The 19602-nt window shown below is 33.9% G+C and overlaps 1 protein-coding gene and 2 long non-coding RNA genes across 4 annotated transcripts; 1 reads left to right on the forward strand and 2 right to left on the reverse strand.

Annotated features, from left to right (window-relative positions):
* Positions 1-1618: 1618 nt before the first annotated feature.
* On the reverse strand, positions 1619-6577 carry LOC108869090. 2 transcript variants are annotated; one of them, XR_004449624.1, is made up of 3 exons: positions 6029-6577; positions 5534-5927; positions 1619-5316 (listed from the first exon to the last, which is right to left on the reverse strand). It is a non-coding gene; the product is annotated as an uncharacterized LOC108869090 (long non-coding RNA). The 2 variants fall into 2 exon arrangements; XR_004449623.1 differs by having other exon boundaries at positions 5534-6577.
* A 264-nt stretch (positions 6578-6841) lies between these two features.
* LOC103828510 (methylthioribose-1-phosphate isomerase) lies at positions 6842-9266 on the reverse strand. Its single transcript, XM_009104109.3, has 9 exons — positions 9017-9266; positions 8869-8924; positions 8642-8800; positions 8453-8555; positions 8024-8166; positions 7842-7947; positions 7531-7669; positions 7194-7462; positions 6842-7115 (listed from the first exon to the last, which is right to left on the reverse strand). The coding sequence occupies exons 1-9, from the start codon at positions 9086-9088 to the stop codon at positions 7044-7046; spliced, it is 1119 nt and encodes a 372-aa protein (XP_009102357.1). The 5' UTR covers positions 9089-9266; the 3' UTR covers positions 6842-7043.
* A 246-nt stretch (positions 9267-9512) lies between these two features.
* LOC108869098 lies at positions 9513-12455 on the forward strand. The gene is made up of 2 exons (XR_004449468.1): positions 9513-11195; positions 11383-12455. It is a non-coding gene; the product is annotated as an uncharacterized LOC108869098 (long non-coding RNA).
* Positions 12456-19602: the final 7147 nt, after the last annotated feature.

Consider the following 19602-nt stretch of genomic DNA (forward strand, 5'->3'; position numbering starts at 1 on the left):
TTAAATATTTTAACACAGATTTATTAGAATTTTTTAAATACAATATATAAATATATATTATATTTAAAATGAAAATATATTATGATTAAAGTAGTTACAAAGATTTTATATTATTAACTTTAAGGAAATACATGTTAATTTTTATACATGTATTTTATAGTTTGATAATGTTAACTCATCTTACCAACATATTAGATTTTATTTTTGAGCATAAATATTTTATAATTACGAAAATAAAATAATAAAATATATAAATAAATAAAATTTAATATGATTGATTATGATTATATAATATATAAAATATTATAGATTTTTTTTATTTTTCATTTTATATAACTGAGTATATTAATGTATAATAATATTTTAAACTAATTTCGAAATTAGTGAAAAATATTTAAATATAATTTCGAAAATATAGATCTTGTAAAAATCTTTTTAAACAGATTTGTTAGAATTTTAAAATAAATATATTTATATTTAAAATGAAAAAATATCAAAAGATATTATGATTAAAATATTTTAAAATTCTATTTATTATTAGTCTGAATTAAAATGTAATATAAATTTCTATGAATAGATCCATTAGGTCTATTTTTAAGAAAATAACACATGAATCAAGGTTGTGACTTCTGTTTTAATATATAAGATGACAAAATGATTTAAAAAAAAACTGTAACTTGAAATTTTGCTATTATTTTTTTTTATAATAAATATGAGATAGGTAATTGTGATAAATCAACAAAATTTTATAAAATTTAATTCAATATTTTAAAAAGTCTCAAATAATAATGTATTTATGCTATATATATAATTTAAATATTAAATTAAATAAAATAATAATAAAATTAATCTTCGAGTACTCTTCGAGTTATTTCCGATTTATTGTTAACTCGCTAGCTCCGTACTTACCGCCCGACTCGCGCCTAGCGCAATTTCGAACATGGGCTCTAGCCCTGCCTGTGCAAAAGGAAACTATAGAGTGGAGTTTAGAAGATTATTTGAATTGCCTCTTTTACAATAACTAGATCCTTTCTCCGCGCTACACGTGGATAATATATTTAAATTTGTTACATTTATCATTTTTATTTGTATGTGAATTTTTGTATATTAAATTATATATAACAAATTTTACTTTTTGTTTTTTTTTATATCTTTAGTTTGAAGTTAGTATTTCTATTATATGTAACACAATTAACTAATAAAATATGAAGAATCAAACCCGAGATTTTAGATTTATGTAAAAAAAATATATAATTATGTATAGAACATAAATTATCTTAATTTAAAAGATCCGAATCTCATCTCTAATAAATTCACGAATAGAAAAAGTACTACAATAACTTAAAATATAAAACCCCATTTTCAAAAAAAAAGCATACTTAATAATATTTTTTTACGTGTAATAGTTGAAAACTAACAATTGAATATCGATCTAGAATATTATTTTAATATATCTAATGGTAAAATATTAATTGTAATAAACAAATTTTGAATTTTGTAATATTACATGAATTAGAAGTCTTTAAAATCTAAAATCTATTTTATTAACATAATATATTTTTTATTCATTTATTATTTTGACGTTACAAAATATTGCTTTAGTTCTATTTGTATATATTTTTTTAATAATTTAGTTTCTTTTTAAGTAATTTTAAAATTATCAATAATATAATATATTTAAAATAATTTATTTAAATATTATGATGTCTCATTTTTATGTGTGTTTGCGTTGAGCATATTTAATTTGTAGTTTGTATATTTAATAATACCTTGTTGCGTGTTGTTCTATGGTTTTAATTAATGTGTTGTTATTTCATTTTTATACTACTAACATGATTTTTTAGTGATCAGTGATAATGTATTTTTAACGTTATGATTTATATTTTATCGGATATTTTCTAACTCTTCATGCTGGCACCTTTTTTTAGAATCATTTTAATTAGATAATAAGTTTAAAGATGTAAATAAAACTGTGTATGTTGTAAATTTAGACATTTTAGTGTAACTGAGCACTATCAATTATGAAAATTATATTATGATTTTATTTTACTAAATCTTTCTTTTTGTATATATTTTTTGTTTTATTTTGTATGTTTACAATTTTATTGCCTTATTCTTTAATTGCAGAGAATTGTTATTTCCAATTTTTGTTTCATATACCTTAAACGTCTTCGGTTGATTTTTGTTTGTTTTCTTTCTCCAGTTACAATGTACAGTTCAACCGTTTTTTTTTGGATCAAACTACTAATATCATCAGATAGAAAAGCTTAAACTTCAAGAATGAAGTGAGTATTTGTGCTAGAGAAAACTGATTTAGCCACTAATATTGTGAAATATTATAATATTAGAAGGTATGTAAACTCTCTATGTTGTCATATGGTAGACATAATTAAATTGTTGTCAATTGATTCTATATTTGTGATAACTGAAAATACATATTTACGTCTTCCTTACATCACCCTTAATTGGTTTACGGTTCGACCATTTCTAATATACTGAGAGTAAGATAATATTAGATGTTGATTATCTCATTCGAATTAGTAATGCACAAAATAAGAGAAATTCAAGGTGAGACCACTTTACAATTTTATCCTCATATCTATATAGAGTTAGTTTATAGATTACTCTATCTGTTTCAAAATGTAATCAGTTTTAATTTAAATCTGTAATATTTAAAAGTTATTACTTTAGAAAACTATCATTTAATATATAAATTTAATCAATTACACAATAATTTACATAATTTAATTGGCCACGCAATATCTAATAAATATAAAGTTACATTGAAATATAAAAACAATTTATATAGTGAAACAAAATATATTTTTAAACCACTATATTAAAAAACAAAGGGAATATTCAAATTATATTAAAACATTAAAACAATAAGAATCAGAAAAGTTGAAATCTCAACGTCGATCATTTACATCAGCCATGCCTTAGACCATCTCCAATGTATTCCTCTATTTTTTCTCTAAAATAGAGGAATTTTATAATAGAGATGAATTTGTCTCCGATGTATTTTCTATTTTCTCTCCTGAAAAAGAATATTGTTGATATATTATTTTCTAAGTTTACAATAATACTTTTTATTTGTGAAAGTTGAAAACCAACCCAATTTATTTTAGTATTTTATAAAATTATGATATTATTTTACACTAAATATTTCTTTACAAAATATTATGTAAATAAAAAGTATAATTATATTTTTATAAATAATATATTTCACAAAAAAAAATTTGGTTATAACTGTTTAAGTAAAAAAGCTAAAAGATCATTTTGTAAAAACAAAATGAGGAGGTGACATGGCAAAAATATAGTTTCTCATTGGCCGATTATTTTCACCTATGTGGACATCTATCTGAGGCTTATATCCTCTAGTTTTAATTAAAATCTGTAATATTGAAAAATTATTACTTTAGAAAACTGTCATTTAATATATAAATTTAATCAATTACACAGTAATTTACATAATTTAGTTGGCCACACAATATACAATAAGTATAAAGTTACATTGAAATATAAAAATAATTTATATAGTGAAACAAAAATTACTTTTAAACTATTATATTATAAAGCAAAGGGAATATTCAAATTATATTGAAACATTAGAACAGTAAGAATCAGAAAAGTTGAAATCTCAATGTCGATCATTTACATCAGCCATGCCTTAGACCATCTCCAATGTATTCCTCTATTTTTTCATAATAGAGATGAATTTTTCTTCGATATATTTTTCTCTTTTTTCTCCTGAAAATAATATTCTTGATATATTCTTTTCTAAGTTTACAAATAATACTTTTTATTTGTGAAAGTTGAAAACCAACCCAATTTATTTTAGTATTTTATAAAATTATGATATTATTTACATTAAATATTTCTTTACATAATATTATGTAAATTAAAAATATAATTATATTTATATAAATAATATATTTCACAAAAAAATATTTTCGGTTATAATTGTTTTAGTAAAAAGTTAAAGGATCATTTTGAAAAAACAAATAGAGGAGGTGATATGGTAAAAATATAGTTTTTCATTGGCCCATTATTTTCGCCTACGTGGACACTCTATCTAACGCTTATATCCTCCTTTCTGTTATATTTAGTTTTAATTCTATCATTTTACTTTATTTCAATATTATTTATATATTTACATTTATTATTAAAATCTAAATTACTAAAAAGAATTTAAAATTAGACTTTTTATTTTATTAATTTTTGGTCTAGCAAATTTTAAATTTGTACTACTCAAAATTTGTTATTTTACTATTATAAGAATATTAAAATGATTTAAGCTTAGTTTAATCTGGATATATTTATTACCGCATTTATTTAAGTTTAGGTAAATAAATTTTAAATTAACAGTCGTTTTAAATTTTTTTTTGTTATTTTTTTTGGCTTGAGACCCGTTAAATTTATAACTTTTAAGGGTATTAGGACATTTGATCTTTTGATTTCTTTCGTTCCTCTCCATCTAAGTTGATGTATTTGCATTATATATATAATTAATTTGGATAATGTCATAATTTTATTTGTATAACAATGCTATTTTCTCAGAATGGGTTGGTGATCAAAATAATTACTAACAAAGTATAAAATTTTGCATTGTAGTTGTCTTTGTATATCACATGCTAATACATGATATATAACTGGAGTTTTTTCTCATATACGAAATAGGCTTGCATGATCATCAGATCATCATTTTTACAAATGCTTCTTGTTTTTATGTTTATTGTCCTCAACCTTGAAGAGCAAAGCATTAACATATGTTTTATTTTTATGCTTACTCAAGTGTTCTTAAGTATGTTAATTAAGTACTTCCTAATAGTTTAGTCACTCTTGTGTCTTTTGTTTTTTCATAAACCGTCTGCTCACATCTCGGTCATCCAACCTCCAACTTTACATGAAATATGTATATAACATTAAATTTTTACTATAGTGGGCATATTCATTCATGCTAAAATGAGGAAGGTGACTGACTTCATCTTGTTTAAATATAATTGTTCTTCCTTTCTTCTACCACAATTTAAACCATGTAAGAGACGAACTTATAAAGATTATATAACAACCAAAATCTAATAAGCCATGTATCAAACTAAAATCAGAAAGAAAAACAATAATAATATAACTTCTAATAGCATACTAAAAATTTGATCATCATCTTTCTACCTTATTTTCAAAAGAATGTAAAAGCTATCTTCACTCTTGGAGTTGATGTTTATGTGCTTCAAGGGATTGAAGGATGGCTAGCAGAGCAAGTAGAAAGAGGAAGTGATGCTCCTGTAGATACCCTTGAAAAGTCAAAATCAGTACCTAAGATTAAACGTTTGCAAGCAATTAATAAGGTGTATGAATAATAAGATCTTTGTGGTCCATGAACGCTTTAAACAATTGGACAATATTTTTGCAGGAATAGTTTATTGAAATACAATGAATCAGAGGACATTGGATTTGCATAATGGTCTACTACAGCAAGCCCTTAAAACCATCTAAGAAGCGTTAACAGAAATCAACTCGGAAAGGAACTTACTGGTTTACATTGTCAGAGAACTTCTGATAGTGCGGATAGCAGTAATCTACTTCTAGACAACAGGCTCAATCTCCCTTCTCATCCCTCTTGTCTCCTCACCTCGCCACAAACCACCGCGTGAACACGGTACCACAAGAATTTCCACCACCGCATCCGTTGTTGTCTTTCTTAACTTGAGTCCCATCTTGATCTCTGCTGTGATGGCTATTATCCAACTATATTTGAAAATCATGTTCACATCACTCTTCTCTAAGCATTTTCGATTCAAAGCTTATGTTCATCAAAGTAAGAGTTTGGTGGCGTATTTGAGAGCTTCTCTAATGGCATCGTTTTCATAACGAATCCTATAATTCTCTTCCTTGAGTGCACAATTATCAGCTCTCTTGAGCTGAGCCTGCAAGAAGAAACGATGGAGAAGCAAAACTAAGGACTACTCTTTAATTTATTTTTTGGAGAAAAGACAGCGAGGAAGAGAGAAAGTAAAAAGTAGAAAACCTTCGTTTGTGTTCATCGGTTCTGAAACCAAATCTTGATCCGTCTTGGAGCTAAACCCAATTATATGCTAAGTTGCTCATCTGGATGCTGATACGCTCTGTAAACAAAACCATAAGAGAACAGAAAGAAAGAGATGGAGAAAACAACTGAGTAGAGAAGAAGAGAGAATACTATTCAAGCCATTGGAGCTGGTGAGGTGTGTGGCGAATCCAACAAAAAAAAAAGAACACAATTCCAATCTACAATACAAATTAAAGAAACATGATTTCTGAGAGAACCATTCAAATGCTTGCGTTCGTAAATGCAAAACATGATTTAATAACGGGAAAAGTTCAGCAGACGTTTTGTTGAGGAGATAAGGTGAGAAAGAGGAACCGATTGACTAAAACTGGAATATAATTGAAGTTGTCTGAAAATATAGAAGAGGAGTTCAGAATGGAAGACGAAACGGAGAATGGAAGACGAAACGGAAGGAGAGGGGTTGTCAATGGAAGAAAAGAAAAGAGGATGTGTCCTCTGATCTATCAATTCCTTATGTTTTAATTAGATGATTATTTTTGATGATGTCGATAGCTTAATATCAAAGGATATCTGGCTTTTAGTATTGTGATTATATGTTATTTGTTTATTGCATCTCTTTTGCAATCTTTCTTGTTGTTTTAATTGCTGGAATGTACTGTTAGCAGACATTTTCATCAATGCTCTTATTCTTTAACATACACCAATTTGCCCCACCAACTATAAAATGTACTCTTTTTGCTTGTCGACTCTTTACAACATATGTATTCATTATGGTGCTGTGTTGCAACTATATAGAGAGCGGAAACATCACTTTCCTCTCAGTAGTTTAAAAAACACAAAGGACTCGAGTTGATTATTTATCCCCGGACAGAAGCGAATTCAGTAGTTTAAAACATTACAAAAGCTTTTATTGTTTTGTTACAAAGTATTGTGCTTATGTTGAAATAGCATAGAGATGGACACATCTGCGAATCGAAAAGCTGACTACACAACTTCAATTTCCTGTCACCTTCTTGGCAAAGCTGCTTATGTCAAATGCATCATTGGCATTCTTTGTTATGACCCCCTGCACATACATTCTTTATTAGTTATGACCGACCTCCGCATACAAACCTTAAAAAGTATAATCTTTGGAGACACAAACCTTCTCGGTTATGATTCCTGCAATCAGCTCAGCTGGAGTCACATCAAAAGCTGGGTTCCAAACCGAGATCCCTGGTGCAGCAATGCGCTCACCAAGCCCTCCATGGGTGTTCAGCAACTCCTTTGCTGTTCTTTCTTCTATCACTATCTCTTTCCCGGACGAAAGAGAAAGATCAACTGAGGTGAGAGGTGCAGCAACATAAAACGGTATCCCGTGATGTTTTGCGCATAGGGCGAGACTGTAAGTCCCAATCTTGTTAGCAGTATCACCTGGAAATATAGTTATATTAATTGGTTTTCAGATTTATGAAGAGAAAATCAGATTATCTTAAGTGCACCATTTGAAGCCACACGGTCTGCTCCCACAATGACACCATCTACACGACCATCTTTCATGAGTGCAGCTGCAGCTGAGTCTGCAATGAGCGTTGCAGGGATCTTTTCATGCACCAACTCAAACGCTGTAAGCCTCGATCCCTGTCAATTGTCATTCAACAACATTTCAAGCAATCGAGGCAAGCTAATATTCATGAATAATCGATCCTACTTTACTTTACAATCTTATTGCAGATGCCAAACTATGGTCCGGAACAACTTACGAATTCTCACAAGTATTTAAGTAGAAAGAACTTAAACTTAGGAGTTTTACTTGATTGAATGGACGAGTTTCTGTGCAGTATGCTCTTTCTAAGACTCCTTGAGTGTGGAGTGCACGGATAACACCCAGGGCAGTTCCATATCCGGCAGTAGCAAGGCTACAAACAAAAGGGAACTGTCAGTTAGGTGATGAACATCCACAAACTCTATTTGGTTCGATCAACAGAACCATACCTGCCGGTGTTGCAATGGGTCAGAACAGAAAGCTTGTCAGGATTTTTGGCTTGCTGCCTCAGTAAGCTTGAACCAAAGGTCCCTATTGCTTTGTTTGACGCGACATCATCTTCGAGCATATTCTCAGCAGCTTCAATATATGCCTAAGGAGAACAAGGCATAGGTAGTGAAGTGAATTTACAAAAGCAAAAAAAAGGCTCAGCTCTGTGCAGATAAATGATACAGAAAAAAAGCCAAAAATGTATATGCAAAGATGAAGCTATCATTATTCCTCAGTCCAAATCAAGTTCTCTAAGCTATTAAAACAGGAAGCTATCATCCAAGAGAAAGCAACCATTCCCAAGTCCAAATTGAGTTCTCTAAGCTAACATTTCTCAGCCAACAACCGAATAAGAAGAAAAACAAAACCTTTGGCTCTTAGGAAATTACCTTGAAAATGGAGTTCGGTTCAGCGGCAGAAGAAGCCAAGGCATTAGCTATAACTTGTTTAAGTTTCAAGGCAGCATCTGCAAGATTAACAGCTGTTGGCCGGCTGAAGAAGAAACATAAGACAAAGCAAAGGACTTGAGAATCATCACAAGGAACCAAAGATGCAAAACTTTAATCTAAATTCAGCACCTTGACACCAAATAATCCAACTTGTTCTCAAGGAAAGCAACAGCTTCTGCCGATGATCCATCGAAGCCACTAAAGTTGGAAACTTCAACAGCCAAAGAGAGAGCTGCAGCAATGGCTATCGCAGGAGCACCACGTACCACCATCTCCTGTATCGCACTCCTAATGAACCATTGAAACTATTAAACACGTTTGCGAATCTAATCAACCAAAAGTTGTTTTTTTTTTACCATCCATCTGCAGCATCACGGATCTCTAAGTAAGTAGTCTCCAAAGGAAGCTTCCTCTGCTCCGAGTTCAGATGATAGTTGAGATTAGAAGAAACGTTCGTTTGTGAAATTTGTGTAGAAGTGTGAAGGAAGTGGTTATAAGAGGAACCTGATCGAGTAACTGGAGAGAGCCAGGCTTGTAGCAGATAGACTTGAGGGTGGTGTCTCCTTCGCCGGACATGATTTACTGCTTGCAGATGAGGCCGTTGCGATCTTTGAATTTAATGACAAGTGAAGTGATTGGCCTCGGAATAAAGACTCTTGTGTGGGGTGTGAGAAATGAGAATCAGATTCCTATAGCAACAAGGCGGCGTGAAACGAGCCGGCTTCTTTTATACCTACCATTTACCAAAACTAATCCATTTTTGAATTTAAGGAAAAAACATTTGCCAAAATTCAGTTTTTTTTTTACCAGCATAATTTGTATACGCAATTCTCATATATTTTAAAATGTTTGTTACAAAACAGTTCAAATTGACAAATATATAAATTTTAATTTTCTTTTTAATTTTTCTTCTTAATATTCATCATATATATGCAAATTTTAAAGTTATTCAAAAATTGGTGAGTTTTATAAAACTTTTGAAGTTTCAAAAATATTAAATCATAAATTAACCCTTAACATAAATTCCTAAACAGTAGGCTTAAACCTAAATTATAAATTTTAAACCTTAAGCCATTGATGTCTAATACACAATTTTTATACTATAAAACAGAAATCAAGACAACTATATGAACTGCATGTGTTATTAATTTTTTTTCTATATTTTTTCTTAGAAGACGAATATTTAAGATCAAAAGTGAATTATCTTTATGTATTTTATTATGAAAAATTTCGTCCTTTAGGCATGTGTCCTTTTGTTTTGTGGTGGCTCTATTCTTCCGATGATTATTCATTCTCTGACTCATTTTTTTGGTTTTTGTGCTGGTGCTTGATCCCGATCATTTGTTCCGAGAATTGTTTTGTTTCATATTTTATCTTTTTATTTTTTTCTGACATCTACTAGTTCTAGCCAAGACATTCTATGGTAAGATGAGGTAGGTTAGTCTTCTTTGTTGATCTTTTTTTAGCTTCAAACCTTTATTAAGTTAGTGTTACTATGCTAAGATGAGATAGGTTATGTTATTAAATATGTAAAATATATATTTTTTTTCATTTTTTTATTTATTCATCTTGAATTTTAGTAAACAATAAAATAAATTATCAAATTTCATACGATAATAGTTAGTGCGAAAATGATTAGATAGTTCACGATTAGAAAGTACTTGACCAAATTGTAATAATCTAAAAGAAAAAGGACCTAGAATGTAAAAAAAACATGGATGACATGTGTCGCAAAAACTCCCTGCCACTTGTCAGAAGAAGGACAAAAAAACCAACTTTATATATACAGATTGCCAAAACAAAACAAAGAATAAAGTAAAAAAAGAATAAGCTTTTGTCGTTCAGTTAGAAGAATAAACATTTTCAACTATCTCTTTCTTCAATTTTCTTTTCAAGGAAAATAAGATCCGACTATCAATATGGAGAAATATGCAGAGGATCTAATCAAATGGTGTCTCACCGGAGTTATCAGCTCGTAAAGGAGAAGCATGTCGACACCCAGGAGTTGGCCGCCTTTCTTAACAGTTCTTGCTTCCCAGAATCCGAGGAGACAGACCTCAGCGATGTTTGAACATCATTCAGCTTTCAAATCGGTGAGTAGAGTAAACGAATTAGCCATTGCTTGATTTGATTCTTCACAGAGAAAAACTCTTGGAATTTCGTTTTGACAATGATAACAATGTTTTTGGATTCAGGATTTTAATTGGATTCGGGATTAGGGTTTCTATGTGATGATAAAAGTCTTGGCTTTTCAGTGATCCTATGCGGCTGCGGCTTGATCCCCAATAAGGAAACGTCTAGTGGAAAAATATGCAGCAATCATTGAAGGATGGAGCAAAACGATTCAGTAGCTGATGAAAAGGTTTCTATTCTGGTTTTCAGTGATCCTCTTAGTTTCCCCGCTTGCTTTAGTTATAGGTGGAAATAGTTCTGATTGTGTATCATGATGGCTTATACTTGCAGTTGGGAAATTGAGCGTTGAGACCCAGTGGTGTTCTCAGTTTTGACAGTCCTGTTCTTGCCCATGATTTGCTTCTTCTTTATAGGGAGACCCAATGGCGTTCTCAGTTTTGACGGTCCTGGTCCGTTGCATTGTACCCAGTCTGTGTTGTACCGAGTATTGGTCTTCATCTAAATTCCATTTTAATCTCCACAAAGGACTGTGAAAGTTGCTATCCAAGAGGTTTGCTTATTCTTTACTCTAACTTTTCTACACAATGAATACTGTTTTTTCTGTTTATTTCTTTGATTTTAGCTTCAAGTATCGAACATAAAATTATGAAGATTGATCGACGTTGAAGCCTCTTTAGACTTTTTTTAATGATTGCATTTTTTTTCTCACATAACACAATTATGGCAAAAATAAACAGATGAGGTGACTTCAAGCTCTTGGGATTCAAGTTGCTCACTATCCTGGAAATCAAGTGATGCTCGCTTATCCTGAACTCATTGATGCTGCAGTGATCTCGTAAGTCTTTTGTACCTGAAACAATTTTAAGTTAGCATTTTGGTTTAGCTTGGTTGTGATTTACGTCATAAAGCCCAAAACGGTTTTGACGAGCAAACATTGTTTTTTAGGATTTGCAAGAAAATGAAGCCAGGATCAGATCGTGCAGAATTGGTTAAAACAGCAAAGTTAATCGTATGGAATGATATTATTAGATCTTCTTAAGAAAAACCTTTTGCGGGTAAAGTTTTTGTTTTCGGTGGCGATTTCAGACAGATATTTTCGGTTATACCTGGAGGAGGTAGAGCAGAGACTGTTTTGGCGACTGAATTGGTCATATCTTTGGGAGCACTGCATAGTTTTAAAGCTAGCAAAAAACATGAAATTGCTTGCTGGTCTTGCTGATGATGCAGCAAAAGACCTCGAGTCTTTCTCAGAATGGATTTTGGATATTGGAGATGGAAAAATAAATTTGCCTAACGACGGTCAAGTTGAGATAGACATCCCTTTGGATATGCTGATAAAAAAAACAGTGGAGAAGAAGATTCTACTGAAACTATCGCAAAAGAGGTTTATGGACAATCTTTTCGGACGTCAACATATAAGGATTTGTATAGACATCGTCGAGCCATTACGATTCCCACAAATGATGAACTGGATAAAATAAATGATTACATGCTTTCACAGTTGCCAGGTAACATGTTTTTTTCATTAACTCTTTATGTTCCACTAACTATTTATTGCAAGTAAAGAAAATAATTTTACATATGATGCTTTCACGTGAAGAGAAGGTTTACCTTAGCTCTGACAGCATTATTCCATCCGATGTTGACATAGAAGAAAATGTGGTATATCCTACATAGTTTTGAATAGTGTTAAAGTCGCTGCATTGCCTAGACACTGTTTAAAGCTCAAAGTTGGTGCTCCTATCATGTGTCTTCGTAACATGGATGCTGCAGATGGCTTATGTAATGGTACTAAGCTAATTGTTACTCAGATATTTCCCAATGTGATACAATGTAAAATTATAACGGGAAACGATATTGCCGGAGAGGATGTTTGGATCCCGAGAATGTTTGTCACACCACCTGACACAAAGTTTCCTTTTCGAATGCGTCAAAGACAGTTTCCAGCTACGTTGGCTTTCGCGATGACCATCAATAAAAGTCAAGGTTAAACGCTGCAAAAATGTTGGTTTGTTTCTACCTAGACCAGTGTTCTCTCATGGCCAATTATACGTTGCACTTTCTAGAGTGAGGTCGATGTCTGGATTAAAAATTCTAATAACAGATAAACAAGGGAAGCCCCATACAAAAACAATGAATGTTGTCTACAAACAAGTTTTTTAAAAATATTTCATAGTCAACAGTAAGTAATCTTGACCTATGTTGTATTCGCTAAAAAATTAAAATTGATAAATTCTTAGATTTATTTATTTCTTCTATTAATAGATAAATAACAGAGACAAAAGATCGATTGTAGTTGACTACCAACCAGTTTTCAGACTATTTCGATAATGATATGTGAATTTAATATTATTTTATATTCAATAAAATTTAGAAATTTAGAAATCTATCAAATTATATTATAATGAACTACTGCTTACAAAATTTAATTTTTTTTTTGCAGGTTTCTATTGGCTTTTTTTTAAATAGAGAATTATACTTCTTAATTTATATTACTTATGAACTATATTTCAAAATTTTATCATATTTTTTAATATGTCATTTTTTTAACAATCAGATGCCACCGGTCTCAGGTCAATCAACATCTTGTAGCAGAAGTTATGCCCGTTTTACTGCAGAGTGGTCAGTCTGCCTTGCAACAGGAAGCTGCCGAGAAGAGGAAGCCACGTCGATCGATGCAGCACTCTGCACGTCGATCGATGGAGATCCCAGATCGTGGGCCTTGTATATTTTATGACTGCGTGAAGCCCAGAAGCCATAAATTACCAGAATGCCCTTGGACGACCAGAAATCCTATTTATGTTATTTCTAAGCCATTGTTGACGGCTACAAATTTTCTAGACTTATTTACGCTTTCATTTCCATTGTTTCTTTGAGAGGAGAGAAGGAAGTAACTCCTATCAGAGTCCTCCTAGAACTCCATTGGTTTTCTTAATCATTTCTATTTCAGTTTTACATCTCTTTTATCTATGATTTATGTGACTAACTTCATGTCTGAATAGATCCACCTGTTAGGTTTAGGGTTCAGATAGGTTTGTGGGATTAGCCCCAAACTATAGATCTGCCTTGTTGTGATATTCATGATAGATTTGTATTCATTGCTTGTTTTAGAGTAATTAACTAGAACTTGATCATAGGATTGCATACTCAAGCACCCTTGTTATCCCATCCGGACATCTATCTATCATATTAGGATTGCTAGAGAGGGCTAACCGCCAATTTAGTATCTTAATAGGGCATATCATACTCGCGCATAGGCCTGGCTAGAACCCGTCGATCGATGTCCTCAACTGACTATCGGTCGACGTAGGCAAAGGTGTATCGGTCGATGTCCCAATAGGACCATCGATCGACACTCTTTCGTAGTCAACATACTAACCGTTGAGACACGAGATCTAGCTTGTTAACCAGTGAAACATGCGACAACTGATCACTGAGTTAAGCGGTTGAGCTCTAACATATCTTGCATGCAACAAATAGGTACCTATAGGAATTATAATCTCCAACACCTGAATAGAAACCCTAGATCTATCAACCATCCTTCCATCCAACTACTCCTTGCCAAGCTGAACAATTACCTTATTCATCTTGTTTATTGTTTTATTTATTACTTGCTTTATTTACTGCTTTAAAACCTATTAGCCTAGCTTAATCATATAACTATTAGATCTAATCGGTTCCTTAGCTCCTTGTGGATTCGATCCCTAAGTACTATAACTCGACCTCTTTTGATGAGAGTAACACTCTTTAGGGTAATTTGAGTGATATCAAATTTGGCGCCGTTGCCGGGGAGCTTTGATCGCCATTAGATCTTGTTTAGTTAGATTTAGTCTAGGTTTTGTTACTGTTCGAAAAACTCATAAAAAATTTTCTTCTATTTCAGGTACATAACTCCTAGTACCAGAAAACAATGAAGAGAAGATTTCTAGGTCCTTCAAGGAAGGATCCTGCTGGTTTATGCACGATCCGTAAGTCTACGAGGGATGTATCGATCGACACCCTACAAGCAGCATCGATCGATAGCGTGAACCAAGCGTTGAACGACACTATTCATCATGTATCGGGAAATACTATTCATCCGGGTACTGTTCATCATGTTACTGTTCATCCGGGTACTGTTCACCGTAATACTATTCATCGAGGCACTGTTCATCCAGGTACTGTTCATCATAATACTATTCATCCTAGTACTGTTCATCGTGATACTATTCATCGCGACACTATTCACCAACCGTCGATCGACACTATTCAAAATCCATCGATCGACACTATTCATGTCCCGTCGATCGACACTGTTCATCCCGTGTCGGTCGACATTATTCATATCCCGTCGATCGACACTGTTCATCCAGTGTCGGTCGACACTATTCATATTCCGTCGATCGACACTGTTCATCCCGTCTCGGTCGACACTATTCATCTTCCGTCGATCGACACTGTTCATATTCTGTCGCTCGACACTGTTCACCCGAACACTGTTCATCGCGATATTGTTCATCCGAGCACTGTTCATCATGACACTGTTTATCGAAACACTATTCATCGCGGCACTGTTCCTCCAATGACGAACACCACTTACGGAGAGACAGAGAAGGTCGAAGTGCTCATACTTAAGATCGACAAGAAAGGTATTTGGCGAGACGAAGAAGGTCGCCCTTGCAGCCTCATAGGACAATTAATTAATGCAGATGGTAGTGTAATCCCTGATGTAATTGATGTGGCTGAGACGAATACCTTTAATCTGACAAGTCAATGGTATGATTGGGGAAGTGAGGATCCATTTTACGGTTTTCCTCATGAGGATCCCAAAGATCTTATCAAGAGACTTGAGGAGTTAGCTTCAGCAAACAAGTACGATGAAATATCTGCAGACCACATTATCTGCAAGATCTTCCCATATTGTTTATCTAGAGATGCTTTTAGCTGGTTCAGTAAGCTGCAACCAAGATCTCTAACCTGCTGGGAAGACATCGAAGAAGCCTTCATAGAAAATTTTTCAGCGAGGCTGTAGAAACTCGAAGTAAAAGGCTTGATTACATGATTAAAGAACGGGAGAAAGGAATAATGATTAGTAAGAGTCAGATTATTGACTTCATCTACAACGAGGAGAATGGAGATATTGGAACACCGACAACTCATGTCAAGCAGCCAGACATTCAGGTTCACCATGCAGATGAGAGTAAACAGAATGACGAACTGAACAGAGAAAAGCTGGTCAACCATGATACAGTTGAGGATGATGAATATCATGTATCAGGAGAGCAGAGCAAAGTAGAAGAAGCTGATACAAAAGATCCAACTTCAGCATCGATCGACAGTAGTAACTCAGAATCGATCGATAGCCGCACTTCAGAAACGATCGATACAAATATTTATCATCGATCGATACCTTCTACAATCCCTGATGCTACCACTGTGTATGTTAGGACTGGACGACCAAAGGCAATTAGTGACTATAACAATCCTGAGGACGCGTATGCTAAAAGGTCTGCATCGCGTCGTTCAGCACTTCAGAATACTGTCCTTGAGCGGCACCCTGCATATATCTCTCTTGTGGGTCAACATTCTTTCCATGGTTTTCCTCATGAAGATCCCACTAGCCACCTGGAGACATTTGTAGATCTAGCCTCGACCATTAAATGCAATGGAGTCTCTGAAGACTATTATTTATGCAAATTATTCACATACTCTCTTGCTGGGGATGCAGCTCATTGGTTCAAGAAGCTACCACCAGAATCTCTCAATGCTTGGAATGACATTGCAAACGCTTTCGTCAACAAGTTTCTCTATGATGCTGCAGCAAGTCTAGATATTGAGATGAGATCTATGATGGAATATATGGTGGAAGATGATGAACAACGTGTGCCTGGAGAGCTGAGCAGAATAGAAGAAGTCGATATTAGTGACATGAGCTCAGAACCGATCGACACTCCGACCTTAACATCGATCGGCATCCCAACCGTAACATCGATCGACCCCAGCCTTCAAACATCGATCGACACAAACTCCTGTCGTCAATCGATACCACTCGAAATCCCTGAAAAATTGAGCTGTCCTCAGGACATTGTAGACTCGACACTGAAGAGCATCAATGTATCAAGTTGTTATCCTGACCAAAAAGTAGAAAAAGAAATCACCATGGAAGATTTCTTGGAACTAGAAGAATTCTTGGAGTTAGAGGATGGACAACAGCTTGGAGATTTGGATTCGAGTGAAGAAGTAACTATGGAAGACTTCTTGGAGCTGGAGGAATAGCTTGGGGATTTAGACCAGAACCCGAAGCAGAAGTTTGATGATCAGCACACTTCGGAAAAATGTCTGGAAAAATTCCTTAAAGGCTGACGACATCGACCGACATAAACCTGATAAGATCGATCGACACCCACCCTACGACATCGATCTACAGTCACCGTCTAACATCGATCAACATACACCCGACTGTATCGATCGACGCCCGCCCAATTGTATCGATCGACGCCCGCCCAATTGTATCGATCGACACTCATGTTTGGATGAACTATCTGGATACCCAATTGAACCAGGAACGATTGAGGAGATAATGCACATGTCTAAGACATCACACATTGATGTCCCCGAACATCGAAGACCAGCTATGCGCAGAAGAAGCTGTTGGGATTTGCAAAAGAGTGAAGAGGATACATGATCTTGTGAAGATTATGGTTCCATGTGCTGTGTTTGAAGTTGAATCTCCTATCCCACCAGATAAAGGTGTGTATCTGAGTTCTTACATTGAGGTATTGAATGATCAACATCATGTAGAAGCTTATCAGAGAGGGCTGCGATATAGAGATGAAGTAGATGAAGGCCCAGCAGGAGCACCATCGAGCGACATCAGCAAATCGGAATTGATCGACACTAACACTTCATCATTGATCGATACCGATCAGATACCATCGATCGACACCAGACGCGAATCAGAGCAGAATGAGTATGAATTGTGTGGAAATATTTTTTATGGAGATACCACCACACATTCAGACAAGTCTGGGGGAAAGAAGTGGAGGAACTGGAAGAAGAAAAAAAGAATCAATGAAGGTTCTCAGTTATCATTGATTCCTCACTTCTCAGATGATGCCAGGAAGTCCAGAGTGAGATTACACAAGTCTGTGGGAAAGAAGGGGAGAAATTGAAAGAAGTGGAAACGAACCAAAGGAGGTTCTCAATTACCATTGACTCCTTACTTCTCAGATAGTATCAGAAAATCAAGAATGCGCAGTAAATGCTTCTCACATCCATATGCAAAACTTAAAGCACTCCTTATTGCTGAAATGATAGACAAAGGAGAAGGGCCTATGGAGGAGGCTTTCACACAAGAATGATAAAGCTTCAAAGAGTAGACATTGAGACTTGATTTGGAGCAAGTTCTCATTCTCATCCGGACCGAATCAGATCTCCAGAAGTCAAGCTAATGACTAAAATAAGCGCTGAGTGGGAGGCAACCCACTGTTCAGTTTGTTTTAAATATGGTTTAATTTTCATTTATTACTGATTTTTCTTGTTTTCTAATGATTTCAGGTAAAAAAAAAATTATTAGTTAATTGGTTTTATTAGTTATATATTACTAACTTTTAGACTTTTAGTGTTTTATTTATGTTAGGTACAAGGAAAAGATCCGAAGAAGACGAGTTTCCATAGAAATCGACGATGGCTAGCTAACATCGATCGACAGAGTATCAAGGGTATCAATCGCCACTTAACTGTGTTGGTCAATATTCACATCAAAGTAAGATGTTTAGAATAGGGACCCAAGTAAACGATTGCCATGATATCGACCGACGAGAACAAGTCGATATCGATCGACATTGCTACATCTTCCACGACCGATGACAACACGTTTACATCGATCGACATCCATTCTGGTCAGGTATATCATTCTAACTTGTTAAATTGAGTACTTATGATTTATTTACACCATAACTCCGACTGGATATACACTGGTCACAGCGTTATCTAAGTCTGGGGGAGGTTCTACTGATATTGTGTTTTAGTTATGAAAAAAAAAAACAGATCCATGTAGACGATTGCTCAGATCATCGACCGATGAGACCATCTCGATATCGATCGACAACCCTTCATCAACAACGATCGATTGTCACTTCATTGTATCGATCGATACTGAGCAGGTTATCGTTCTTACTTGTTAAATTTTGTACTTCTGCTTCATCAAAATCTGTTTTTATTGAGTCAAGAAGGGGATAATGAACTTATTTGATTCATGTTTGTTATTTAACCACTCTTTAGCACCATTCTAGACTTACTGATTGCAAATAGTACTAAAAATACTAAAGTGGATCAACCTGTCAACTATGTTCACACTTGCTGAGATTGTTTGAAGGAACCGAAGCTGACCTCCAGCCTAATTTGACTTAACTATTTGTCTTGGGGCTTGGTATACACTGGATCGGATTCCTCCTTCAGGTCTGAAAGGTAAAAGTCTGAGTGATTTTGGTTTCCTTATCTCCTCCCTTTGGCATCCTAATAAAATAAAATAAAAGATTGAGATGATTTCTTGCGGTTTAGAGGGGTAGGTACATTACCGATGACCCCATTATTCTACTCTAATAGAATGATCACACATTGTTGGAAGTGAGGGGTAGGTACATTACCGATGACCCCACTATTCGCCTACACTTTGTCAAGAAAAGAAAAAGAAAAAAAAATAATAAAAAAATTGAAAAGAAGGTGAATAAGATGGACTGCATCAGCATCTTTGTTCATTGGAATTGAGATAAAAAAGATTCAGAGAAGGGAGATATAGAGTAAAAGAAACCAGAACAAGACTACCTGTTTACTCAGATACATGTTGGGGTAAGAGTCCATGTGTCTTGTGATCGATACTCCCAAGGTAAAGCATACACATTTATTTATGTTAAGAAATGAGGTTGGTAGAGGGGAATGTCAGACATGATTTGCTAAGATGTTGGATAGGTGAATTT

Source organism: Brassica rapa, chromosome A07 (genome assembly GCF_000309985.2).
Source record: "Brassica rapa cultivar Chiifu-401-42 chromosome A07, CAAS_Brap_v3.01, whole genome shotgun sequence".
Taxonomy (NCBI): Eukaryota; Viridiplantae; Streptophyta; class Magnoliopsida; order Brassicales; family Brassicaceae; genus Brassica; species Brassica rapa.